The sequence below is a fragment of the Mesoplodon densirostris genome, chromosome 7 (genome assembly GCF_025265405.1).
Source record: "Mesoplodon densirostris isolate mMesDen1 chromosome 7, mMesDen1 primary haplotype, whole genome shotgun sequence".
NCBI classification, from domain to species: domain Eukaryota; kingdom Metazoa; phylum Chordata; class Mammalia; order Artiodactyla; family Ziphiidae; genus Mesoplodon; species Mesoplodon densirostris.
The window spans coordinates 6,032,494-6,057,605 of NC_082667.1; the positions used below are offsets into that span (position 1 = coordinate 6,032,494).

Below are 25,112 nucleotides of genomic sequence, written 5' to 3' on the forward strand. Positions count from 1 at the left end.
TCAGTGGGTAGAAAGCATCATCACAAACTCTGCGGGGGAGAAGGGGCAGGGCTTGGGCCAGTCCAGGTCAGCCATGCCAGGAGGCACTGAGCTCAGCCTGGGAGCCGGAGGGATGGGCGTTTGTCTAGGTAGGAGACTCACCATCAAAGTCTACGGTGCCGTCCCCATTAAGGTCCACTTCTCGGAGCATCTCGTCCAGCTCAGGACCCACCAGTGGCTCCCCGAGCAGAGCCGGTGCTGCCTGCCGCAGCTCTGCCACCGTGATCCGCCCATCCCTGTCCCTGTCAAACTGAGATTCCAGCAGGGCTCAGCCCTTCCCACCCAAAGCTGCCTCTGCCTGTACCCGCCTCCACCTTGCCACATCCTGTGCCTGGACGCCCACACCTTCGTCCGTCCACACACTCCTCCTCCTCCCAGGCTGAGGCCGTTAGCTCCCTGCCCCAGGAGGTCTCCCTGGGTGGACCCCCAGCTGGGAGAGAGCTAAACCCTCTCCGACCCCTCTCCAGCCCTAGTCCCACCAGCTGCAGGGCTCGGGGCCTCCAGAGGCTGAGGCTCTATTCTCCCCTGGCCTCCTGGGGGGAGGCCAGTAAGGATGCCGCCCAGCCACCCAGCCACCGCCCATCTGGACGCCCCACACCTCGCGGAAGGCGATGCGCAGCTCCCGCAGCCCCAGCATGTGTGCCGTCTCCTCCCTCAGCTTCGGGCCCATCATCTCCACAAACTCCTCGAGGTCCACGCGGCCACCCACTGCGGACCCAGGCAGAGGGTCACAGTGGTGAGGGCTGGGGTCCGAGGAAGGGCATCACAAGGGCCAGCCCCTGCCCGGCTCTGCATCCAGGAAGGACACCAGTGTCCACGTCCCTGGGCGGGGGCAGGGCAAGGGGGGTAGGAGGCTACAGCTCGGGGCTCCGATGGGGGCAAAGTGCTCAGGCGCTCTCAGTGAAGCGCCGGGTGTGGGGGAAAGAGGCCAGGCTGTGGAACCAGACAGACCCCAGGTTCAAAGGCTCCTGGCTCTGCCGCTGATGGTGTGGTCTTGGGTGACTTACTGAGCCTCCCTCCTCATCCGGGGACAGGGTGCGGATGGGGCTGGGGTTCATGGCTGCAAAGTGCCAGAACCCCACGGGTGGCGGCAAAGACCCCTAAGAGGCATCCCCAGATTGTCCTGGATTCTAAGGCGCCGTCAATCATAAAAAGCACCAATGGTCAACTAACAGGTTTGGGGAGAAGAAAGAAGCATGACACGAAAATATTCACGTCAATTGTAAATCACATCCCATTTTGGAAACTGTAAAGAAAAAGCAAATGCAAGAGTCCTGGGATGAAAGGAATCTGATATTTGACCAATCAGCTCATGATAATCACACAAGGGCAGCCCATCAGACATTTAATCGCAAGGAATGGCCAGGGTTCTGTCACGCGGGGCCTCACAGAACCTCAGGAGGCTCTCTTCAGTAGCCTCGGGAGGGTCAGAGAGAGAGAGACAGAGACAGCCCTGGTGGCTGGTACTGGCACGGACCACTTTACCTCAGTCACAGACGGGGGTCCTCGACCTGAGCCCCAAGGGGCTCTCCTGGGTCACCCGGCGCCTTCCTTGTCACCCTCGACCCCTGTGCCCTGGGGGCCAGTGTCAAACTGTCCTGGAAACTGTCAACCCCTCACGCCACTGTCACCGGGGCCTCACCCCACAGCCGCCTCCCACCACCTCTCCTTCCCCTGAACCACAAGGCCGGGAGAGGACCCCGGCTGCAAAGCCAGGTGGCTCGGGCACCCCGGCCCTCCCCCGGGCAGGTGTGGTCAAGCACTGACTTCGCATCTTGACATGCTGGGAGACCTCGATGAGCTCCATCTCCGTGGGCATGTAGCCCAGTGTCCGCATGCACTCGCCCAGGTCCCGGTAGCCGATGTAACCATCGCGGTCCGTGTCAAACTCCTCGAAGGCAGCCTGAAGCTCTGCAGGGCAGGGAGGTCAGGCGCAGGCAGCCAGGCTCTGGGGCGCCTCCCACCCGCCGTTGCCAGCACGGGCCACTCACCATCCAGCTCCTCGGGGCCCAGCTCGCGGTCCTGCAGGGGCATAGTCCAGCATGTCCCTGGGGCCGGCCAGGGCTCTGGCCTCCCTTCCTCCTCCAGCCCCAGCCCACGCTGGCCTGGGCAGGGCCCATCCCACAAGGGCAGGAGAAGGCAGCTGAAGTCCCACGGGCCCCAGGAGAAGAGATGAGCCCCTTCCTGCTCCTGGGGCCCCACGCTGCCACAGACCCCTGGGTTTGGGGTCTAGCTCTGCCCACTGCCCAGGCCACCCCCAAACTGCAGAAACTCTACCCTCTCAGCCCAGGCTCCTGAGTTTGGAGCAGAAACTGGAGGAGGCCTGAGTATAAGGGGCAGGGTGGGCTGAGCCTGAGCCCATGAGTCCCCAGCCTCACCCCCAGGCCCCCCAGCCCTGCTCCAGCCCCACCTGACCTTCCCAAAGATGCGGTTGAGCAGGGGCCCGTATGTCCTCTGAGCAGGATCGTGCCGGGGGGCAGGACGATGCCGGTGGGACTGGCGACGAGAGGCTGGCCCTTCCTGCCCGTCTCCAGTCCTGGAGGGGTTCTTGCTGCTCCCCAGGGCCTCGGGGCCCTGCGTGAGGGTCTGCTCCCCAGAGCTGCCAGTGCCCTTCCGGGACCCTCGGAGCCCCTTCGCCCTCTTGCTGCTCTTCCTCCTGGTCAAGGGGAGCCCCTCAGCACCACTACTGGAAGCCATGACGCCCACAGGGGGCTTCCGGGGTCCGGGGGGCGGGTCTGGGCCATGCTGCCCCCTCACCTGCTCTGTGGCCATGCGGAGAGGGGTGACAGGGCTCAGAGTGCAGCTCCAGTGTGCACCCCGGCCTCTCCGGACCCGTAAAGCTGCTTATGCACCCCCAGCCTGAGAGCTGATGGCCAGGGATCGGGCCCTGAGGGGGATTAGGGTAAGTGAGGCAGGCAGCCCAGGCCCTAATCCCAGCCCTCTGCCTGGGGGTGGCCAAGGCAGAGCCAGATGGGTCAGGGGAACCATCCTCAGCAGCACAGCGTGCCAGGACATGTTGGCTGCAGTGAGCTTTGGACACCAGCTCTGCGGCTTATGAGCTGGGAGACCCAGCAAATTCACTTCTCTAAGCCTCAGTTGCCTCATCTATAAAACGGAGGCAATATTGCTGAAGCGTCAAAGACAGCCCAGTTGTATGAGATAGGCAGGATTTAGCTAAGAGAGGACACGGAGAGGCATCTCAAGTAGGAGGAAGAGTGTGGGCAAAGGCTGGGAGGTGGGAAAGGAGAGGATGAGTTGCCCACCGTGGCCCCCACGTGGGCGACATCCTGGCCGGAGCAGAGGGTATGTGAAATTCAGGAAGAGAGGCCAGACCAGAGAGGCCTTGAATCACAGATGATTGAGGGTGACCTCGGAGGAGGTGGACCCTGGGGGAACCCAGAGCCTGCCCTGAGCTGGAGGGGCCCAAGGTGAGGGGTTTCAGCCATCTGGCCCTGTCAGGAATAGGGGGGCCTGGCTGGTCACTTGGCCCTACTGGGCCGGGGTTAGGGTTTCCCGGCGAGCAGCCCCATGAATGATTGATGTCCCCCCAGCTTGGGTTTCACACCGGCCGCCTTAGTGCCGCCGGGCGCCATGCAGCAGGCCCCGGCGTGGGGCCGTGCGGACGGCCGGACCTCTGAGCAGGCAGGCACGCACTGCTCCTTCCAGCCAGCAGCCTGCACCTTACAGGTAAGCCAGGCCTCACCAGCCGGGCCCAAGGGGAGCCCAGGGCTCTGATCCAGTAGGGGCTGGAGCTTGCAGAGTGTGGTCTGCCTGAGTAAGGGCCCTGGAGGTGGGGAGACAAGCAGGCTAAAAGGTCAAGTGGCTGGAGTCATGGGCCACGTGGCAGGATCCAGTCTTTCCTGGACATCTAGTTTCTCCACCCTCAGAGGGAACCACCCTCCCTCATCTAGGGAAGGTGGGGTGAGGGCGGCAAGCCTCTTGGGACCCAGCCACCCTCATCCTCATCACATGGCTGAGTCCCCTGCCCCCTTTTCTATTTAGTAGCCCCAGGGGACAGGTGGGGGCCACTCTCTGCCCCAGACTCCCTGTCCACCCTTGGATTCCTATGGGCCCAGGGGCCCTGAGCCCTTCCTTCTTAGAATCTTTTTTCTTTTTTTGGCCGCACCACACGGCATGCAGGATCTTAGTTCCCCGACCAGGGATGGAACCCGTGCCCCCCTGCAGTGGATTCTTAACCACTGGACCGCCAGGGGAGTCCGAATCTTAAACATTTGAACCCAGGATACTGGCTAAAAGGAGCCTGTGATGCTCTGACCAAGTGGGTTTTTTTGTTTTGTTTTGTTTTGTTTTTTGGGCCACGCCACACGGCTTGAGGGATCTTAATTCCCCAACCAGGGATGAAGACGGGGCCCATGGCAGTGAAAGTGCGGAGTCCTAACCACTGGACTGCCAGAGAATTCCCAAGTGGTTTTTAGACTGTGTTCCCTGGAGCCCTAAGAGCGCTCTCCCTCCGTTATCCTGAGCACACAGCTTTAGTTCACATAGGAGTTCTGCTACAATATTTTAATTGAAATATAGTTGAAAGCCTCTGGTTTGGTCTGCTTGGACGCAGTGAGAATTCCGTGTAGCAGAATGGTTAGAGTCCTGGTGTCCACATTCCTACCTCTGCCCTTGGGCAAGTCACTGATCCTCTGAACCTTCCTCTCCTTACATGTAGAATGGATTGTATGAGGACTAGGTGAGGTCATCTGTTTAAAGTCCCTGGCAAAGGTCAACTACCCCAAAGGTGATGATGATGGCCAAGAGAGGGACAGCGACTTGCATGGAGATGCACAGCATCCTCTCTCTTCTTTTCAGTCATTCGTGCCTTCATTGATTCACCAGGCACCCACTCCACATCCAGTGGGACACTGGGGACCTCAGATGGACACTGCTATGGAAGTCAACCTGGGTGCCACTGGCCACGGGCCCCGCACAGAGCTCGATGATGAGGACTACCCCCAGGGTGGCTGGGACACGGTCTTCCTGGTGGCCCTGCTGCTCCTGGGGCTGCCAGCCAACGGGCTCATGGCGTGGCTGGCCGGCTCACAGGCCTGGCAGGGAGCGGGCACGCGGCTCGCCCTGCTCCTGCTCAGCCTGGCCCTCTCTGACTTTTTGTTCCTGGCGGCAGCAGCCTTCCAGATCCTGGAGATCCAGCATGGAGGGCACTGGCCACTGGGGACGGCCGCCTGTCGCTTCTACTACTTCCTGTGGGGCGTGTCCTACTCCTCCGGCCTCTTCCTGCTGACAGCCCTCAGCCTGGACCGCTGCCTGCTTGCGCTGTGCCCTCGCTGGTACCCTGAGCACCGCCCAGCCCGCCTGCCCCTCTGGGTCTGTGCCGGGGTCTGGGTGCTGGCCACCCTCTTCAGTGTGCCCTGGCTGGTCTTCCCCGAGGCCGCCGTCTGGTGGTACGACCTGGTCATCTGCCTGGACTTCTGGGACAGCGAGGAGCTGCCGCTGCGGATGCTCGAGATCCTGGGGGGCTTCCTGCCTTTCCTCCTGCTGCTCGTCTGCCACGTGCTCACCCAGGCTGCCACCTGCAGAACCTGCCGCCGCCAGCCCGGCTCCACGGCCTGCCGAGGCTTTGCCCGCGTGGCCAAGACCATTCTGTCAGCCTATGTGGTCCTGAGGCTGCCCTACCAGCTGGCGCAGCTGCTGTACCTGGCCTTCCTGTGGGACATCTACCCCGGCTACCTGCTCTGGGAGGCCCTGGTCTACTCTGACTACCTGATCCTGCTTGACAGCTGCCTCAGCCCCTTCCTCTGCCTCCTGGCCAGCGCCGACCTCCGGGCCCTGCTGCGCGCCGTGCTCTCCTCCTTCGCAGCAGCTCTCTGTGAGGAGCGGCCGGGCAGCTTCACTGCGGCTGAGCCACAGACCCAAGCGGCCTCTGAGGATCAGACTCTACCAGGGCCAGTGGCTGAGGCCCAGCCACAGGTGAACCCCACAGCCCAGCCACTGTTGGAGTCCGCGGCCCAGCCACAGTCAGACTCTCTGGTCCAGCCTCAGCTGAACCCCAGGGCGCAGCCCCAGGAGAACCACGAGGCCCAGCGCCAGCTGGATGCTGGGGCCCAGCCACAGGCAAGCCCTGAGGCCCAGCCCCCTGGAGCCCCAGCCAGCTCAGCCCCCAGCCCCTGTGACGAAGCCTCCTCTGCCCCCTCCACGGATTCCACCCCAGAGGCCCCTGTGAACCCAGCCGAACCTGCTGCCTCTGAGGGAGAAAGCCCCAGCAGCACCCCCCAGGAGGAGGTCCCGGGTGCAGGCCCCACCTGAGAGTCTGGGAAAGCCGGGGCCGCCAGGGCAGCAGAAGAGCTGGGGAGACAGAGGAACCAGCCGGTCAGAGGACGGCTGCCATGGAGGAAGTCCTCATGGAAAACCCCAGCGAGTCCCTTGGCCTGGCAGACGGACTTGGGTGACGTGAGCACGAAGCAGCCAAAAGTCCCGGACAGTCTGTCGTGAGCGTCATGTCCCTGCCCGGATCCCAGCAAGCTCCTCCGTGCTTGGCCCACACACGGTGCTCCAACAGTCCCCTGAGCTACCACAGCTGATGGTGCCCTGCCGGGCTCTGCCCTCCGATGCCCCCCAGACTCCACGGACAGTCTCCCCCTAGCCTCGGTCCTGCAGGAGAAAGACTGGCAGGGTGACTTCTCCCGGCTTGATCTGACCTCCCCTGCTCCCTCCCTCCCTGCCCCCCTTCCTGTCCCAACCTCTAACCTGGATACGAGGAGCCGAAGAGGAAGTCCCTGCAGAGAAGGGAGCCATTCATCAGGAGTCCAGACTCTTAGGAGCCCACAAGCTGGCCTGGCCCGGCCAAGCCCTCTCTGCCAGCCCCCTGCACCCAACAGGCAGTGGGGCTGGGGCAGGATTTCCCTCAGCAAGGTGGTGGGCACAGAGGCGAGAGCTAGCAAGCCCGGATTCAAATCCGGCGCTGGGTGACTCTGGACAAGCTGATGCACCCTCGGAGCTCCTGTTTCATCTGGCATTGTGAGGATTAAGTGAGAAAGTGTGTGAGGTGCCTGGCAGGAAGTGGCACACAGTAGGGACTCAGTGAACAGGTGCTCTTCCTTCATGGACATCCAGGGATGTCCCTGCAGGGGCTGGGGATGGATTGGAGGAGGTGCCACCTGGCCTGAGCATCTGGGATCCTGTGAACTTTGGGGGCAGATCATGGTGCCCATGACCAGCTCTGGGCTGCAGACACCCAGGTGGCCTGAGAGAGCATGGGCCGGCCTCCATGCCTCGGGCAGCTGCAGGGGACTTCAAGGTCTGCTACGTTTAAGGGTTCGAGTGCTCACCTACCCATCCCCCACCATGGAGGAGGTACAGAGTGCCCTTGTCCTGCCTCAGCCTGACCCCCTTCTATACACTCAGCCCAGATGCAGAGATGGGAATATGTCCAAGCAGAGAACTCTGGGGACCAGGGGCTCCAGAGAGAGCACAGGCTCCTTGGAGGTCACACGGTGTCTCTAGGGCAGAGCCAACCTGCTCCCTCTTAAGCTGCAGACACTGCTAGAAAAACTAGGAAGTGCTGAAGGTCTATTTTCAGACCCCCCACGCCACTTCCTTTTCATATCCATCACTCTCTACTGGCACTCACCCCACCCAATCCCCAGGGTTCCAAAATCATGAACCCTTTCCCCTTTCACCCCCCGCCCCCCCATCCTTTCCCATTAGCTCAGCATTGTGACCTTTAGAAGCTGAGAGATGCCCTTGCCAGTAAGTGTAAATGACAATGACATTTTACGTGCTACCCTTCCCAGGGGTGCTTGCTGTATAGGCAGACTGAAATGGTGCAGTCAGATTTGGATTCTGGTTCCCAGGTCTCTCTTTGCCTCAGTTTTCTCCTCTGTAAAATGGGGTGATAACATTCCCTTTGCAAGTGTGGCTGTTGTGATCATTAACCAAACCCGGGGATGGAAGCATGCTGGGTGGTGGTGTTGCTGATACCAGCAGCATAATCATAGCATTTCCTGCAATTGTGGGCACCAAGGCTGGTGGGAGAGATTTCTGGACAGGCACAAATTTGTTGAATTCATTCATTCAGCAAATATTTATTGAGCACTTGTTAGGTGCTTTTTCAGCCAGCCTTCATTTTGGGTGGGGTTAGCACATGGCCTCTAGTGCCCCTCAGAGGTTGTTTGAATCCTGGTTCTCCACAACTCACCAACTGTGTGATCTTCAGCAAGGTTCTTGGCCTCTTTGAGACTCAGTCTCCTCATCTGTAAAATAGGGATCATAATAATGGTTCCATTTTCTAAGAGTGTTAATCCCTGTGAAGTGCTCGTATCCTTGCCTGGCACACAGTGCTTAATCATTGTTAGCCACTAATTCGATTATGCCAGTGGACAGCCCCAGGTCTCACTCAGACCTGGGACAGCACTGACCCCCCAGAGCCCACGTGGCAGCATCCTGCCCACCAGGGGTTGCCCCCCCCAGCCCCACCGCACAGCCTCCTCCTCCACTTTCCAAATGCTTTCACACTCCCCACCCCATTGGACTGCACACTTCCTGAGGGCAGGGTCTGGACTGATGTCCCCCTTGCAGAGTGCCCCTCTTCCTTCTCCCAGGTAGGGATCCCGAAGCTGTTTCCCATGAGGCAGATCAGGGATTAAATCCTCGGTGCCAGCCACCTGCCTTCAACTCTCGTCCGTAATCCTAACCCCACCTCTTGGGGGACCTCCCTGGCGGTCCAGTGGTTAAGACTCTGCTCTTCCACTGCAGGGGGTGTGGGTTCCATCCCTGGGTGGGGGACTAAGATCCCACATGCCACGCGGTGTGCGGCCAAAAGAAAAAAAAGATGCTACTAACCCTACCTCTTGGAGAGTGGGCCAGCCCCACCTCCAAGGTCCCAGAAGGGAACCCCACTCATAATGGGTACTTGCCATCCAGGAGAAAGAGCAGTGCCATGAAGGGTTTTGTGAGATAAAGAGGAGTTCTCCTCCCGGCCCACAGGGGAGGGTTTTGTATCGGAGGAAACATGCACACCCAAGGCCAGAGGGAATGAAGGGAGGGCTTACCCCCCACAGTCCACAGTCCCTCCCCTTACCCCTAACACACTCCATGGGGCTAGGCTCCTGTTGCCCTCTGGAAGATTCATCCCTTCTGCAGGTACACACTTCCCTCTCCTTCATAGGCACCAGACATTGAGAGCTGTGAATATGAACATTTTTCAATTCCACATTCAGGGCTGCCGTTCATTTATTCATTCAGTATACATTAATTGAACACATACCGTATGCTAGGTCTTGTTCTAGGAACTGCGGGTATGGTGGGAAACAAGGCAAAGTGCAATCCTCAGTTTGCGGATGTCCTAGCGGGACAAGGCAGACAAAAAGCAAATACACAAATAATTGGGGAATTCCCTGGTGGTCCAGTGGTTAGGACTCTGAGCTGTCACTCCTGAGGGCACAGGTTCGATCCCTGGTTGGGGAACTGAGATCCCACAAGCTGTGCAGTGCGGCCAAAAATAAAAAATAAAGCAAATATACAAAATAATTATACAATATAACATAAGGTAGTGATTAAGAACGTACAGGAGGAACAAGTAAGGGCCAGAGAGTGATGGGTGAGGGGGATGGTCAGGGAGGGCCCCCAGAGGAGGTGAGATTTGAGCAGAGACCTGGAGGAAGTGAGGGATGGAGTCTTTTCAAGATCTGGGGGAAGCGCTTCCAGATGGAGGGAACAGGATGTGCCAAAGCCCTGGGGTAGGAAGGGAGGTGGTGTATTTCAGGGATAAGGAGGGTCAGTGTCACTGGGCCACATGTAGAGAGGATGAAGGAAGGTAACAGGTGGGGGAGGGGGCAGTGACGGTGGGTCATTGATGTGATGAAGGGCAAAGGGAGAGGGTTCAGGGTAGGGGATCTGGTGTGGGCTTTAGACAGACCCCTGGCTGTTGCCTGTGGGACACAACAGAGAGGGAAGCTTTGTGGCTGCACTTCCTCTTCCAAACCACCCACATTCTGGTCCTGGGCTGGAAGGATTGGCCTGTCCTATAGGGGTTATGGAGCAGTGGGAAAAGCAAGGACTTTGGAGTCAAACAGAATGCCAGATTGGAGGGGGCAGATTCTGCCTGTGGGACCTACAGGGACACCTAAGCCTGCCCGGGTGGGATGGGGATGAGGTAGATCCAGGAGGCCAGCCTGTCTCGGGAGCTGGCCAGGAGGAGGGAGACATCTGTGGACAGACCTCCAGGCCTCGGTGGGAGATGGCTGAGGAAAGCAAGGAAGGTTTGAGGGGTCTGGAGGTCATGGCCTTATTTCTCTTTTTAATAAGGAGGCCAGGCAGGACCCAAAGGTGTTCACCGGGGAGAATGAGAGGGCTGGGCCTTCCACTCGCCCCCTAAAACACCACTGTTTTATTTACATTGTACCAAGAGCACGTACCTTTGTAACCTGAGGCATGTGAATATATCGCCTGTCCGAGTAGATACTATATTTCACAGTCGAGGTGGACTCGACCGGGAAGTATGCATTGAGGTGTGGGATAGGGAGGGCGGGCTCCACCCAACCCTGGCGACTCCTGAGGACGCCGACAGGAGGAGCAAGATGGGGAAGGGGTCCGGATCTGCCGCCAGGCTGCCGCACTACGGCCCCATCCCCATCCCGGACCCTGCCTCTGCCCCTGCCCCTTTGCCCCTGCCCCTGCCCCTTTGCCCCAGAAGGACCTGGGGGCTGCGGGGCGGAGCTCTCTCAGGCCCCGCCCAGGCCCCGCCCCCGAGCCCCGTGAGGCCCCGGCCCCGCACTCCTCAGGCTCCAGCCTGCCAGGCAACAGCTCACAGCCTCCCGCCCCGCCCCTCCGCGCGTGACCTCGGCCCCGCCCCCTTGAGCCCCCGCCCCGCCCCCCGCCTCCCGCCCCTCTCTCCTCTGTCACTTCCTGATTCCCGCTTCCTGCTTCCCAGAGACTGGGATACGGAGCCACCCGAGGACAGTGCTACAGCCTCCCGGCGTCCCTGGTGAGCGCGACGGGCCGGGGCTGGGGGCGCAGGCGGGGGGTTGGGCGGGACTTCGGGGGCAGAGCCGCAGGGGGCTGGGGTGGGGGTCGCGAGTCCGAGGAGCCCTTCCCCTCCGCGGCGCCCCACCCTCAGTCCCAACTACCCCTGGCCGCTCAGCGTCTCCCCTGCCAGACCGGGATCCTTGAAGTTGGGCTCCTGCTTCACCTTGGACCCCGCTCTGAGGGCGATCTGGGATGCTCTGTGGCTGGGAGCGGCGTCCCGACCCCCGCCCAGTCCTGCCAGGCCCCCTGGACCGGCTTGGGGCTCCCTGCACATTCCTGCAGGCACTGCACATTCCGTGGGACCCAGAACTGTGGCCTAGCGCGGACCCACAACGGATATCATTCCGGCCTCCTCTGTCTATCCTCCCCATCACCCTGCTTGCAAATCCTGGGCAGGAAGGAGCCTGCTGGGAACTGACTAGGACCCACCAAGGAGCTAAGCTTGCACTGACTCTGGCACCTCCCCCCTCCCCCACACGCATACCAGAGGCCGGGGAGAGGCCCTGGGTAGCGTCCAGCAGAGCCCCTCAGGACTCAGCAGTGGTTCTGCAGGAGGTCAATGCATTTCTGCCTTCAGATCCCCCCTTGGGGAGAGGCAGCCAGGTCAGCCCTATGACCCTATCCTGTAACTTGGGAAACCGAGAGCCAGGCAGGTTATCAGGCCCAGGCGCCCTGTTGCATCCTCCCCACTCCCTTTGTGCAGCCCCGGGAGGCTTGGGGGTTGTTGGGATGGGCAGAGGCTGACATATATGCTTCTCCACCCTGCAGTCATGTTCCGCAAAGTGGTTCGGCAGAGCAAATTCCGACATGTATTCGGGCAGCCTGTCAAGAATGACCAGTGCTATGAGGACATTCGAGTGTCCCGTGTCACCTGGGACAGCACCTTCTGCGCCGTCAACCCCAAGTTCCTGGCAGTGATTGTGGAGGCCAGCGGTGGAGGCGCCTTCCTGGTGCTCCCCCTAAGCAAGGTGGGCCCCATCGGGGCTGGGAGGAGACTGGAGCCAGCTTGGTTGCATCTGTCAGGTCTCTCTGCTCCCTTCACAACCCATAATTTGCCCATCCCCACACTGCCGGGCAGGTGTCGTAATCCACATTTACTGCCTGGGAGGTGTTAGCACAGACAGGGAAAGTCTGTTTTTTATTGCCACGGAGTCAGGGTCAGAGGCAACAAACGTCTCCTGCTCACCTGGTGACACCTGTGAGGAAGAGGTGGGTTAGGAGGAGGCAGAGTGAGAGTCACATCTGGGCCACCTGTGGGCCAGGCCAACCTCGTCATTCCCCGTCCACAGAGGGGAGGGCTGAAGTTCTGGGAGGGATGGAGCCTGGGCATCTTGGGTCCCCCTTGACTGCCCCCCTTATGCCTGCAGACCGGCCGCATTGACAAGGCCTACCCGACAGTGTGCGGACACACAGGACCTGTCCTGGACATTGACTGGTGTCCCCACAATGACGAAGTCATCGCCAGCGGTTCGGAGGACTGCACGGTCATGGTGAGGCATGGGGCTGTGATGGGGCGGGGGTCGCAGATGTGGCTCAAGGCTCCTGGCAGTGGGGCTAAGCAGGGGCCTCAGCTGCCCTCCCCACCCCTCCCCAGGTGTGGCAGATCCCGGAGAACGGGCTGGTCTCCCCGCTGACAGAGCCGGTGGTGGTGCTAGAGGGGCACACCAAGCGAGTGGGCATCATCACCTGGCACCCGACGGCCCGCAATGTGCTGCTCAGCGCAGGTCTGCACCGCTGCCCCCTCCCTGCCCCTCGATGCACACAGCTCCGCAGCATCCCACACCCTCTCCCAGGCCCATCTGACACCCAGGAAGGTTGAGGCCCACAGAGGTGGAGTGCCAGGTCGGGTCCCAGGAGGGTGGTCTGAGCTGATGGCCCCCCGCCCGGCAGGCTGTGACAACGTGGTGCTCATCTGGAACGTGGGCACGGCGGAGGAGCTGTACCGCCTGGACAGCCTGCACCCTGACCTCATCTACAACGTCAGCTGGAACCGCAACGGCAGTCTCTTTTGCACCGCGTGCAAGGACAAGAGCGTGCGCATCATTGACCCACGCCGGGGGACTCTGGTGGCGGTACGTGGCCCTGGAGGGTGAGGATGGCCGCAGACTGGCCGAGGGGCTCTCTTGGGGCTCCACACTGACCGCTCCATCTCCCCGGCAGGAGCGGGAGAAGGCTCACGAGGGGGCCCGGCCCATGCGGGCCATCTTCCTGGCAGACGGCAAGGTGTTCACCACGGGCTTCAGCCGCATGAGCGAGCGGCAGCTGGCGCTCTGGGACCCAGTGAGTAGCCCGGCCGGCCCGAGCAGGCGGCCTCAAGACGGGCTCCACCCTGGGCGAGGAGGGCGGAGGTCACCTGGAGAGGCCTGTCGTTCCCAGGCTCTCAGCCTGGCACCTGAGGCACCCAGGACCCGGAGCCCTGCCAGCCTCTCCTCTCCCTGCCCCCTGCTCTCTGGCCTCCCCCACCGCCTCCACCTGCCTCCGTGTCTGCCCACGGTGTTCTTGCCCCTGAAAGGCCCTTCCCTCCTTTGCTTGTCTGTTAACACTCAGCTGTCCTCCGAGGCCCAGTGCAGGGGTCCCCTTCTCCAGGAAGGCTTCCAGTCTTTCCTGTGAACTGCTCTGTCGCACAGGCTTAACCTTCTGTCTAGTGACCTCCAGGGGCCCCTCTGAGACAGCAGCTGGTGCTGCCCGGCACCCCTGGCTCCCGCGTGGTGGGGACTTTCTTAGTACTTGCTTGGTGGCCTGGGGGTAGTCTGAAGGCCTGGAGTAGGCGGGGAAAATGGGACCGTGGGAGTGGAGGGAGGGGAGCCAGGAGGGCCTGGCCGGGCTACACCGTGTGGGCAAAGGGTGGCCATGGTAGGGGCAGTGCCAGCTGGCTTGTGAGGCTAGCTGGGGCCAGTCCCAGTGAGGGGTTAGGACAGTGAGGGGAGAGGGCAGGTTCTGGCCTGGCCTGACTGCCCCTCAACCCATGTGCCAGGAAAACTTCGGGGAGCCCATGGCCCTGCAGGAGTTGGACTCTAGCAACGGGGCTCTGTTGCCCTTCTACGACCCTGACACCAGCGTGGTCTACGTCTGCGGCAAGGTAGGGCTGGTCAGGGCTGGTGGGGACAGGGAGGAGATAGGCAGGCCCGGGTGCTGACCCCTGCCCCCTCCCACCCTGCAGGGTGACTCCAGCATCCGGTACTTTGAGATCACAGACGAGCCCCCCTACATCCACTTCCTGAACACGTTCACCAGCAAAGAGCCCCAGAGGGGTATGGGCAGCATGCCCAAGAGGGGCTTGGAGGTCAGCAAGTGCGAGATTGCCCGGTAAGAAGGTGGATGTGGGGGGCTGCTCAGGAGCAGGGACCGGCCCAGAGGGGCCCCAGGGTCAGGGGTCAGCCCGGGGGAGGCGCCAGGGTAAGGACTGGAAGGGGAGGGCAGAGGGAGCTGGGAGAGCTGGTGGGGAGCAGGTTCCACCCATGGGTCCTCCCTCCCCGCCCTTTCCCAGGTTCTACAAACTGCACGAGCGCAAGTGTGAGCCCATTGTCATGACTGTGCCACGAAAGGTGAGGCCACCTGGTTCCCTGCCCACCCACTCCCTTTCTAGCAGACAGACCACACAGGGGTGACCAAGGTGAGGCTTGTGAATGGGACATGGCCGAGTGTGAGTGTAGTCAGTGGGCTGGATAGATGCCAGCGTGCCCAGCCAGGGGCAGGCAGGGATGAGACACAGGGTGAACTGAGGCCTCGCTCGGCATGAGCCACAGGAGACAGATACTGGGCAGCCTTGGAGGTCTCCCTGTAGGAGGCAAGGCAGGACCAACAGCATGGCTGGGGCAGAGCCTCCAGTGAGGGGTGGGTAGTCAGCCAGGCGAAGGCACAGAGGTGGGAATGGAAAGAGCAGCGGGGAGGCTGGCTGCAGTGGAGGCTCCCGTGAGGTGGGGATTCGGCCACATGTGGCTCGGCCTCAGAGCCCCAGCTGAGAGCCTTGAACGTGCTTCATTTCTCTCCAGCCAGCGTTTACTGAGGGCACAGGGTAGCATGTCAGGCACGTCCAGGGAGCAGAGCTGAGGACGAGCTCGATGGGGCCAGCCCCAGGAACTCACTGTCCATAGGGCACAGATGTGGCTCCTGGAGTCCCACAGAGCCACGTAGCTGGCCCCTGCTTGGGAAGGTGGGGGGGAATCTTCAGAGGGAGCTGTTGGTGGTGTCCAGAGGGAAGTGAAAGAACAGATTTGAGCTTTAGAAAGGTCACTAGGGGTCAGGCCATGGGAAGATTGGTTGACAGGGTGCAAGCCTGGAGGCCAGGAGAGTGTTGAGGAGGTGGCCAATCAGGGTCCAGATGAGGGGACCCTGTAGGTGGGCCCCAGCTGACCCAGACCTCCCTCCCGCCCAGTCGGACCTCTTCCAGGATGATCTGTACCCCGACACGGCTGGGCCTGAGGCGGCCCTGGAGGCAGAGGAGTGGGTGAGCGGGCGGGATGCCAACCCCATCCTCATCTCCCTGCGAGAAGCCTACGTGCCCAGCAAACAGCGGGACCTGAAGGTCAACCGGCGCAACGTGCTATCAGACAGCCGGCCCGCCGCGGCCCCTGGCTCCCCCCGTCCGGGGGCCTCCACGCCTGCTGCCTTCACCAGTGTTGCCGCCCCTGGCGGCAGCCTTGCCGGAGCCGGGGTAGGTGCCCCTCAGCTCAGGGTGTTGTTGGGAAGCCCAGGTGTTTCCCAGGTCTGCTGTGCCTGCCTGAACCACTCACTGCCCCTCTCTGGGCCTCAGGCCCCTCTGCCTGATAGCAGATTTGGGGAGGGCTGCAGCTCCGAAACCCCTGCCCCCGCTCATGTCCCCGCAGGAGGCTGGGAAGCTGGAGGAGGTGATGCAGGAGCTGCGAGCTCTAAGAGCGCTGGTCAAGGAGCAGGGGGATCGCATCTGCCGCCTGGAGGAGCAGCTGGGCCGCATGGAAAATGGAGACGCCTAGACCTCGGGCCCAGTGGATGCCACTCCCCATTCACCTCCTCCTCCCATCCCTTTCTCACTCAGCCTCTGCTGGCAGGTCACACTGACTCCGGCTGGCTGCCCCTGCCCCGCTGAGGGTTTCTGGGGCAGGTTCAGGGACCAGTCCACACCCTGACCCATCCTGTGGGCCTAGGCTGGAGCCACCGCCTGGCTTTGGGCATTGTTACTGGGGAGGGTTTTTGTACCCAGGAGAGCTTCTACTCTGAGGCACCGTCTCCCCCACCCCCACCCAGCCCCCCTGCTCCCTCCCCTGAGGAAGCAGGAGGGATGGGCTCTATATTTTCATTCCAAATAAAATTCTCTTTCTAAAAGCCAGGTTTGCCCTTCTGCTGCACGGGTGGGACTGGGAAAGGAAGTCTGGACCCCTGTGGGGGGACATAGGGTGCCCCCATGGATCGTAAATGTGGGGAAGGTCTGGGGGACCGTGAGCATCCCCCACCCCGCCCCCCATAGCCCCAGCCTGGCCCGGGGAGAGGCTGGTGAGGATCTGGTGTGGATCAGGGTGGTTCTGAGAGGCCCCGGGGTGGGGGGGGGCGACGAGAGTCCTGTTGCAGGGAGGGCTGTGCCTGCCTGAACCACTCACTGCCCCTCTCTGGGCCTCAGAGACCTCAACACCCCGGGGTGTTGTGGGCAGGAAGCGGAAGCGCCGAGTTAACCCCAGGTGCTTCGAGAGCGCAAGCTCATTTCTCGCTCCACACGGCCAGGGCTGGAGGTGGGCGCCCGGCGCTGAGAGGCCAGCAGACCGATGGTGAGCGTGGAGCCTGCTGGGTCCTTGGGGTGGGGGCCACAGGAGGTCAGGGCTGGAATGTCTAGGCCCCAGGAGCTAAGGAAGGACCCCCCGCGGGCCCGGGGGCACGAGCAGCCAGGCAGGGGGCAGAGGCGAGAGACCCGGGATGAGCCCGGGGCAGAAGCTGGGCCTTCCTCTCACCTCACATCAGACCTGGGCCTCCCTCAGATTCAGGGGGTGGCCCCCCAGTGCCCCACTCCGTGCCCGACCCCCCTTCAAGACCCCCAGGTGGACTCTCACCTGCTCTGCTCGGGAGCTGGGACTCCACACAGCCTCTACTTGCATCCCTGGAGCCTGGGCAGACAGTGTGGGGTGGGGGAGAAGCCTTGCTCGCATCTCGGCACCCCTCCCCCCGCGCACCCCCCACCTGCCTTGTTCTGACCGCAGGCTTCCTCTGGCAGCTGCACCCGCCTCCCCCAGGCCCTGGCCCTGCGAGGCCCAAGGCCCCAGGGACGGAGAGTTGAACGGAAATGCTGCAGCTGGGGCAGTCCCCGTGGCTGGAAGGGAGGAAGAGGGGTCTCAGTGACCCCCATCCTGGGACCTGGCCAAATGGAGGCTACACAGTTGCCTTGGGCTCGGTCCCCCCCATTCCTGGGCCTCAGGAAGAGCCAGGTCCAACACTGGCCTTGCAGGTGCCTTCCTTCCCTTCCATCCCCTCCTCCCGGGGGCAGAGTCTTTACAGATATTTCTTTTTTTTTTTTTTTTTTTTTTAGTTTATTTATTTTTGGCTGCTACTCTTCTTTGCGGTGCGCGGGCTCCTTATTGCGGTGGCTTCTGTTGTTGCGGAGCACAGGCTCTAGGTGCGTGGGCTTCAGTAGTTGTGGCACACGGGCTCTAGAACGCAGGCTCAGTAGTTGTGGCGCACGGGCTTAGTTGCTCCACGGCGTGTGGGATCTTCCCTGACCAGGGCTCGAACCCGCGTCCCCTGCATTGGCAGGCGGATTCTTAACCACTGCGCCACCAGGGAAGTCCCTACAGATATTTCTTGAGCGCCTAATCTGCACTAGGAATTGTTTACGTGCTTAAGCCAAAAAGATCCCCATCTTCCTGGGGGGAAGATAAAAGAATAAGCATACTAGGGCTTCCCTGGTGGCACAGTGGTTGAGAGTCCGCCTGCCGATGCAGGGGACATGGGTTCGTGCTCTGGTCCGGGAAGATCCCACATGCCGCGGAGCGGCTGGGCCCGTGAGCCATGGCCGCTGAGCCTGCATGTCCGGAGCCTGTGCTCCCCAACGGGAGGGGCCACAGCAGGGAGAAGCCTGTGTACTGTAAAAAAAAAAAAAAAAAGAATAAGCATACTAATCAGGCAGAGTTATCTCCTGTGTCGGGGAGGGGGTAGGAGGGTAAAGCAGGGCTGGGCTGCGGGGATGAATGTCAGGGTACTAATCCAGGCCAGCTTAGGCTGCACTGAGGTGCCTTGAGCCAGGGTGAGCAGGGAGCCATGTGGCTCTCTGGGGGGATGGAGCATTCCAGACAGAGGGGACAGCCAGTGCACAGGCCCCAGGCAGGAGCCGGCTTACATGGTGCAGTGGGAGAGAGGGAGGCGAGAGGGAGGAGGACGCATCGCTGGCGGACATCACAGAGCCAAGAGAGGCCTTACTGACAAGGACTTGGGCTTTTCTGCTTGACTTGACCCCACCTTACCCAAGAGGCAACAAACCCCAGGCAGTGAGCCCCTTCCTGTCTCCCCCCAGGACCTGCCCTGCGTCCTAGGGCTCTGGACCCTGCTGGCCCTGCCAGGGGCCCTGGGCTCGGGCCGCGGCGCCGAGGACAGCCCGGGCTCCAGCTCCTCGGTCACTGTGGTCCTGCTGCTGCTGCTGCTGCTGCTGCTGGCCACCGGCCTGGCGCTGGCCTGGCGCCGCCTGAGCCGGGACTCGGGGGGCTACTACCACCCGGCCCGCCTGGGCGCCGCGCTGTGGGGCCACACTCGCCGCCTGCTCTGGGCCAGCCCGCCAGGCCGCTGGCTCCGGGCTGAGCTGGGGTCGCCAGATGAAGACCCGGAGCGGCAGGAGGACGAGCAGGACGTGGAAGATGACTACGACCTGGGTGGTGGCCAAGAGGAGCGTGAATCCCAGGAAGAAGGGCAGTGTGGACAGGGGCCCAGCCCACAGCAGGCCCCGGAGCCGGCCGAGGAAGCCTATGACGATCACACCAAAGGGGGCCTGGGCCTCAGCTCCCAGGGGCCGGTGGGCTCAAGGGGCAGTGCCGAGGCCCTGCTGAGTGACCTGCACGCCTTTGCTGGCAGCGCGGCCTGGGACGACAGCACTAGGGCAGCTGGGGGCCAGGGCCTCCATGTCACCGCACTGTAGGAGCCAGCCCTCGTGCCACATCCCGGTCACTGTGCCTCTGCTTCCCGAGCTGCCACGGCTGGACACAGCCTGCCCTGGGCTCATGTCACCCACACCCCCTGCTTGGAGAGCCTCCCCCACGAGTTCTAGTCCCCAGGTCTGTGTATCCCTGGCCCCTCCAGGAAGGCCATCCGTCCCCAGGGGGCACTGGGCAGCCATCTGAAATAAAACCCCTCTAGCCCCGCCCACCGCCGTTCTGTGGTCCTATCACGGCCCCTCCCATCCCTTAGCCGGGACTCCTCCCGGCACGACCCCACCCGCCCCTGCCCCAGAAGTCCAAAGGAGAAGCCAGGTCAGTGCCATGATTGAATACTTTAATAATCCAAGGGCACAGTTCAACTGCGGGAGGTGAGGGGGGCTGCCCCCCTCGACTGGCAGCCGTAGTCTGCAGTCCTTCGTGTTCATGATTCAGGGGTACGGCCACCCCCAGCAGAGACACACTCACGCACACTCGCTCCTGTACCCCTAGGCACAGCCCTAGGTCTCTGGAACTGGCCCGGGGTCCCACTGCCCTCATCTCCACCCACCCTCTTAGCGCCCGGGGCGCCCACGGCCTTTCTTGGACTTCTTGGTCCCTGAGGGGGGTCGGATGGGGAGGGGGGCAGTGCTCGAGGGCGGCGGTGGCGGCCGTGGCGGCCGCGGCGGCAGCAGGAGAGGGGGTAGGGGGGGCTCCAGGGGCTCCGGTGGGCCGGGGCTGGGCCGGAATCCCTCAAAGGGCGAGAACTTCAGGGGGCTGCAGAGGAAACCGAGGCAGAGTCAGCATTTACTGGCACGGGGCCAGGATGCAGTCAAGTGCCCACCCAGGCGGCCCCTGCCATAGAAGTCCCCATGGTAGACGGAGAAACAGAGGCTGAGGCTGGTTCCGAGACGGCCAAGGCAGCCCTGGGGTTGACGGCAGAGCCAAAGCTAGAACGGCCCCCGCCCCGCGGTACCTGATGGGGGTCCTGGGGCTGCTGTTGAGGCGCCTGGGGGAGCGCAGCTTGGGCTGGAAGGAGAAGCCCTCCTTGATGCTGTCCAGGACGGAGGGCGCCACGTACGTGAAGCCCTAGGGGGCAGAGGCGGGGCCAGGCGATGCTCAGGGTCCACCACTCCTTGGCCACACCCCTGCCCGTGTCCCCGTAACCCTCAGGCCCCCAGACCTCACCAGGAAGGCCTGGTTGGCGCTCTCACTGAGGGCCGTGTCATCTGGACTGTCCACCGGCGTCTGCCTCGTGAAGTGGGAGTCAAACTGGCTCACGTCCTCCTCCGACTGCTGTGGGCACCCCGGGGGGAGAGTCAGGGGTGTCCAGGACAGGGGCCTCCACCCTCCCCCAGGCCAGTGGGACCTCCACTCACCAGGGAGGGCCGGTAAGGGGGGTCCACGCGGCGGGCCAGGAGGTCATCCCAATTAACGTGCCGGAAGAAGGGGTGCCTCTGTGGGCAGAGTGCCCCCAAACGTGCCAACATTTCACCCTCCGTGGCTCCCTCAGAAACACCCTCTGCTCTAGGGCCCTGCCCCCTGTACCCAGACACCCTTGGGGGCTCAGCCCTGCCCCCTCGTAATGGGCCCAGACCCACCTGCACATCAGCAGCGTCCCCGGGGCCACCCCCGATACGTTGGCTGGGATTCCGCTTCAGAAACTGCAGGACAAGGGCAGGGGGTGAGGGTCTCGGGCAGAGGTACCGATTGTTTCCGAGTGGCCCCAGGGGGTGGGGAAAGGTGACAAAGGGGTCGTGGCTTGCGGTGGGGGCCCTGGAGTGTGGTCTCCACCTACTGACACCCTCAGGATTTCCAAGGGTTGGTCCCATGGCCCCTTCTCCACAAAGCCTTTGCTGGCATCACCCCAGGGCACATTTGTGGGGGTCCAGCTCACAACCTGGACGGGGTGCCTAGCCTCCCACTGTGGTCCCCAGTGATCGACTTTTTGAGGAGAGCAGCTAGTGCATGGTGCAGGCTCGCTGATTAGGACTCGACTAGGGGTCTGTCCAAGGTCGGCAGCCAGTCTGCGTCAGAGCTGACATCTCACACCTCACAGCCAGGGCTCCTCATCCCAAAGGCATGCCGCACAGGTGGGGGAAGGGGAGTGGGGAGCTCCAGCAACCCTGGCCCAGGGAGACTCAGGAGCCCATGCAGGGCCTGGGAGAAGAGACGGGGGCCGGACCAAGGGCAAGAGGGAGCCCACCTTTTTGACGAGGTCTCGGGCATCTGGGGTGAGGTAGGGGGGCAGCTCCAGCTTCCCTCTGATGATCTTGTCCATGGTTTTCTTCCGGTTCTCTGCAGTGAAGGGTGGCTGGAGAAGGCAGAGGATGAGAGGAGCCTTGCGGGCCTCCCACCGGGCCCGCCCCCGCCCCGGGAGGGGGCCCTCCTCCCGCCCCCACACCCACCCTCCCGAGGAGGCTGGACTTGCCGATCCAGTGAGCATGTCGTACATCAGGGCCCCCAAGCTCCACCAGTCCACCGCCCGGTTGTGGCCACTGCGCACCAGAATCTCAGGGGCCCTGGGGGCCAGGTGGAACCATCAGTCAGGCCGAGCCCTGCCTGGCTGTCCTCCCGACCCCTGGGCCCAGCCGGCTGCCGCTTACATGTACTCGATGGTGCCGCAGAAGGTGTGGGTGACGGCACCCTCGTGAATCGACTCCTTGCAGAGGCCGAAGTCCGTCAGTTTGATGTGACCTGAGGAAGAATGTTAGGGCGGGTCGGTCAGGACCCCAGGCCACCCCACAGGGCTCAGCCCTCCCCACACATGCGCACCCTGGCTGTTGAGCATGATGTTCTCAGGTTTGAGATCCCGGTAGATGATGCCTTGGGAGTGGAGATGGCCCAGGGCCAGTGTGATCTCTGACAGGTAGAAACTGCAGAGACAGGACAGGGTGAAGGCAAGGTGGGGGTGTGCAGCCAGGCCCTGGTGGGGAGGGGTCCCTGGACCCCCTCAGGAGAGAGGCTGGAGGTAACACCCACCAGGCCGTGTCTTCCAGAAAGATGCCCTCTCGCTCCAGATGTGTGAAGAGCTCGCCGCCTGCGACACAAACATGTCAGCAGCTGTGTGCTGGGACCAAGGTCCTCTGCTCGCCGAGCCTTGGTTTCTTCTTGGGGAGAGTGGGGCTCGTAATTCCCGCCCTACCTGCCTCCCAGAGCTGCCGTGGGGACTCAATTCAATTCAGCAAACGTCTACCGACGCCTACTCGGTGCCTGGCCCTGTGCTGGGTGAAGCTGGGGACAGAGATGAAGAGCCCCAGCCACTGCCCGCAGGACGCTCAGTCTACGGGGGAGACAGACACGCACACAGCTGCTCCAGTGCCAGACTGGGGCAGCGGCCCTGAGAGCCCACCAGAAACCTCACAGAGGAGACAGGAGGACACAGTTAACCCCAGCGTGAGGGGACAGAGAAAGTCCCTGGCGGCGGTGAGACTTAAAGGGGGTGCAGAGATGGAGCGCAGGAAATGAAGCTCCCAGGGCTCATCGGGACAGATGGGGTCAGTAGGAAAAGCAGGCCCGGATCGCTTCATGGCGAGCAGGGGACACCAGGCCAAGGGGGCCAGGCTTGATCCGGGCAGTTGCAGGGAGCCATGGAATTCTGAGTAGGAGTGTTGGGGGCAATCCCGTGCTCTGAGACGATGACCCTGGAAGTTGGTGGAGGAGACACTAGGAAGAGGGTGAGCTGGAGGCTCTGAGGCCAGTTAAGAAACAACTGTGACGCCTCCCCTCCGCCCAAGAGAGTAGAGAGGATAGAGGACACTGCAGAGAATGAACCTTCTGGATTGGGATCTGACTGGATGCAGGGCACACAGGAGAGAGGACCAGGACGTGAAGGGCTACTAGAAATGGACAAAACAACCCTCTGGACATCTATACAAACTCCCACCATTCCCATCCACCCCCAACACCGGTGAGGGATACAAGAGGCACTGGACAGACGTTTGCTGAATGAATGAATGAATGAATGAATGAATGAATGGATGGATGAATGAATGAACGGACAGAGGGATGGATGAGGTGGGGCCCCCCTGGCCATTCTACATACCACGTCTCTCCCAGCTCCCCCCAGAGCTCCCTGTGCTGGTTCCCTGGCCTTGCCCACACCCCGATGGGCCCGCACTCATACCACTGAGGCACTCCAGGATGAGGTAGAGTTTGCCACCAGTCTGGAAGGCATAGGCCAGTTCCACAATGAAGGGGTGCTTCACTGACTCTAGAATGTTCCGCTCAGCCCGCGTGTGTGCCGTGTCCTTGGCGTTGCGCACAATTTTGGCCTGCAGAGGCAGGGATCGGTTAGAAGCTGGGCCCCCAGGACTCCCTCAGTCCCTCCAGCCATTACCCTTCAGCCATTCTCTATCAACCCATTGTATTTCTCCATAATTCTGCAGCTATCAGCAACCATCCTTTCCAGGGACTGGTTTATTCTAGTCGTGCCATGTTTCTCAACCTCCGCACTCATGACATTTGGGGCTGATAATTCTTTGCTGTGGGGGGCTGTCTTTTGCATTGTAAGACCTTTAGCAGAATCCCTGGGCTCGACCCACTGGATGCCTGTGGCAGCCCCTCTCTAGTCATGACTCAGAAATGTACACCGACATTGCCAACATTGCCAGACGTTGCCTGGGAGGCAATACTGCCCATGGTTGAGAATATACTGCAAAACAATATAATTGCTACTGACAATAAACAAGCAAGTGCCCAAGACAGAGACCATCTCCTCCACCCCGTTCACTGCTGTCTCCCAAAGGCCGCTGTAGTACATTGGGAATGGCAGCCACTGGGTGAGGCTCTGTCGGCTGAATGAATGACTCACCTTCCTCAGGACTTTCATGGCATATATTCTGCCCACATTGGTGCCCTGCACCTTTCGCACCTGGAACACCTGCAGGACAGGGGAGACAGGATCAACCTCCCTCTCCATATCCTATCTTCAAAAAGCCCTACCCTGAAGCTCTGGCACTGGGACCAAGAGGCCCACCCAAGAGTGGGGCGGTAAAGATTTCAAGTCCGATTCTAAGAGGATTTACAAGTCAAACTTTTTTTTCTTTTAACTTTTTGGCTGCCGGCATGTGCGATCTTAGTTCCCCGACCAGGGATCGAATCCCCACCCCCTGCATTGGAAGCACTGGATCGCCACAGAAGTCTCTATAAGTCTAATTTGTTTTGAGACCCTTTGGTGCAGCAAGACTAAGCCTGTGAGGCCAGTGAGGAAGGAGGAGGGCCAGTACCTTGCCATAGTTCCCCTTGCCCAGCACGCGCAGCAGCTCGAAGCAGTGGGGCCCGATGCGCTCAGGGCCCGGGTTCACACTGCTCTCAGTCAGCTCCACCTCTTCATAGTGTCCCACAGGCCTGTGGACACAAGAAGTTAACGGGCTCAAGCTCCAGTGCTCCTCAGGTGCCCTTCCCCAGCCCATTCCCTCCTCCCCCAACACGACCCTCACTCACTCCAGGCCAGCCGCCCTCAACTCGGCAAGGGGACACACGTCCTGTGAGAAACCGAGGGGTAAGAGCCAAGGGAGGTGCCAGGCTCCCTCCCCCCAAGCTGGACTGCTTGGCCCAGGCGTGGAGAGGGTGAGGAATGGGAGCTGGCAGGCGATGGACCAGGACTGGGGAGGAGAGGCGAGGGCAGGAAAGGGAGACGCAGGGGAAGGGCTGGGGGCCTGCAAGACAGGTGGGGGTGAAGGTAGGGTCAGAGCCTAATAGTGGCTGGGATCTTGGACAGACCGGGGTCTGCAGGAGAAGAGCCCACTCTGGGGGCGGGGGGGGGGGGGCGGGCGCACGAGCGATCCCACCGCCTGGATGATGGGATCGAGCCGGGATCGAGCCGCGCCCGGGCGGACCACTCACCGCGGGGCTTAACTCTGGCTCGCCCTCGCCCTCGCTGCCTTCCTCCGTCTCCAGGTCCAGGTCAAACACCGCCGCCATGCCTGCGCCGGCCCCGAGGGCCCCCAGGCGCTTACCTAGCAGCGCTCTGACTGACAGGCCGACCCGGGCCTTGCGTCA

The 25,112-nt window shown here is 61.8% G+C and overlaps 5 protein-coding genes and 1 long non-coding RNA gene across 8 annotated transcripts; 3 read left to right on the forward strand and 3 right to left on the reverse strand.

Moving 5' to 3' along the window:
- On the reverse strand, nucleotides 1–2,811 carry CABP4 (calcium binding protein 4). The gene is made up of 6 exons (XM_060104710.1): nucleotides 2,455–2,811; nucleotides 2,031–2,061; nucleotides 1,807–1,950; nucleotides 638–747; nucleotides 142–289; nucleotides 1–29 (listed from the first exon to the last, which is right to left on the reverse strand). Exons 1-6 carry the CDS (start codon nucleotides 2,809–2,811, stop codon nucleotides 1–3), a joined length of 819 nt encoding a protein of 272 aa, XP_059960693.1.
- Nucleotides 2,812–4,923: 2,112 nt separating this feature from the next.
- Nucleotides 4,924–6,309, forward strand: GPR152 (G protein-coupled receptor 152). The gene has a single exon (XM_060105677.1). It carries the CDS (start codon nucleotides 4,924–4,926, stop codon nucleotides 6,307–6,309), a length of 1,386 nt encoding a protein of 461 aa, XP_059961660.1.
- A 1,820-nt stretch (nucleotides 6,310–8,129) lies between these two features.
- On the reverse strand, nucleotides 8,130–10,609 carry LOC132492967 (uncharacterized). Its single transcript, XR_009532943.1, has 4 exons — nucleotides 10,419–10,609; nucleotides 9,269–9,346; nucleotides 9,083–9,186; nucleotides 8,130–8,255 (listed from the first exon to the last, which is right to left on the reverse strand). It is a non-coding gene; the product is annotated as an uncharacterized LOC132492967 (long non-coding RNA).
- Nucleotides 10,610–10,923: 314 nt separating this feature from the next.
- CORO1B (coronin 1B) lies at nucleotides 10,924–16,329 on the forward strand. The gene is made up of 11 exons (XM_060102823.1): nucleotides 10,924–10,987; nucleotides 11,797–11,996; nucleotides 12,396–12,518; nucleotides 12,623–12,752; nucleotides 12,919–13,100; nucleotides 13,189–13,308; nucleotides 14,003–14,107; nucleotides 14,189–14,334; nucleotides 14,516–14,573; nucleotides 15,404–15,682; nucleotides 15,855–16,329. The coding sequence occupies exons 2-11, from the start codon at nucleotides 11,799–11,801 to the stop codon at nucleotides 15,978–15,980; spliced, it is 1,467 nt and encodes a 488-aa protein (XP_059958806.1). The 5' UTR covers nucleotides 10,924–10,987; nucleotides 11,797–11,798; the 3' UTR covers nucleotides 15,981–16,329.
- A 79-nt stretch (nucleotides 16,330–16,408) lies between these two features.
- Nucleotides 16,409–19,114, forward strand: PTPRCAP (protein tyrosine phosphatase receptor type C associated protein). Its single transcript, XM_060105128.1, is given in 5 exon segments — nucleotides 16,409–16,442; nucleotides 16,622–16,766; nucleotides 17,207–17,393; nucleotides 17,396–17,437; nucleotides 18,500–19,114. Coding segments are annotated over 5 exon segments (1,023 nt in total).
- Nucleotides 19,115–19,456: 342 nt separating this feature from the next.
- Nucleotides 19,457–25,112, reverse strand: RPS6KB2 (ribosomal protein S6 kinase B2). Of its 3 annotated transcripts, none has more exons than XM_060102821.1 (15): nucleotides 24,957–25,112; nucleotides 24,555–24,595; nucleotides 24,338–24,458; nucleotides 23,923–23,991; nucleotides 23,236–23,383; nucleotides 22,092–22,149; nucleotides 21,885–21,985; nucleotides 21,716–21,806; nucleotides 21,541–21,631; nucleotides 21,316–21,423; nucleotides 20,711–20,773; nucleotides 20,489–20,566; nucleotides 20,298–20,402; nucleotides 20,086–20,198; nucleotides 19,457–19,886 (listed from the first exon to the last, which is right to left on the reverse strand). In XM_060102821.1, exons 1-15 carry the CDS (start codon nucleotides 25,032–25,034, stop codon nucleotides 19,685–19,687), a joined length of 1,467 nt encoding a protein of 488 aa, XP_059958804.1. In that variant the 5' UTR covers nucleotides 25,035–25,112; the 3' UTR covers nucleotides 19,457–19,684. The 3 variants fall into 3 exon arrangements, with proteins under 3 accessions (XP_059958804.1, XP_059958803.1, XP_059958805.1); XM_060102820.1 differs by having other exon boundaries at nucleotides 20,298–20,405; XM_060102822.1 differs by lacking the exon at nucleotides 24,555–24,595 and having other exon boundaries at nucleotides 20,298–20,405; nucleotides 24,957–25,045.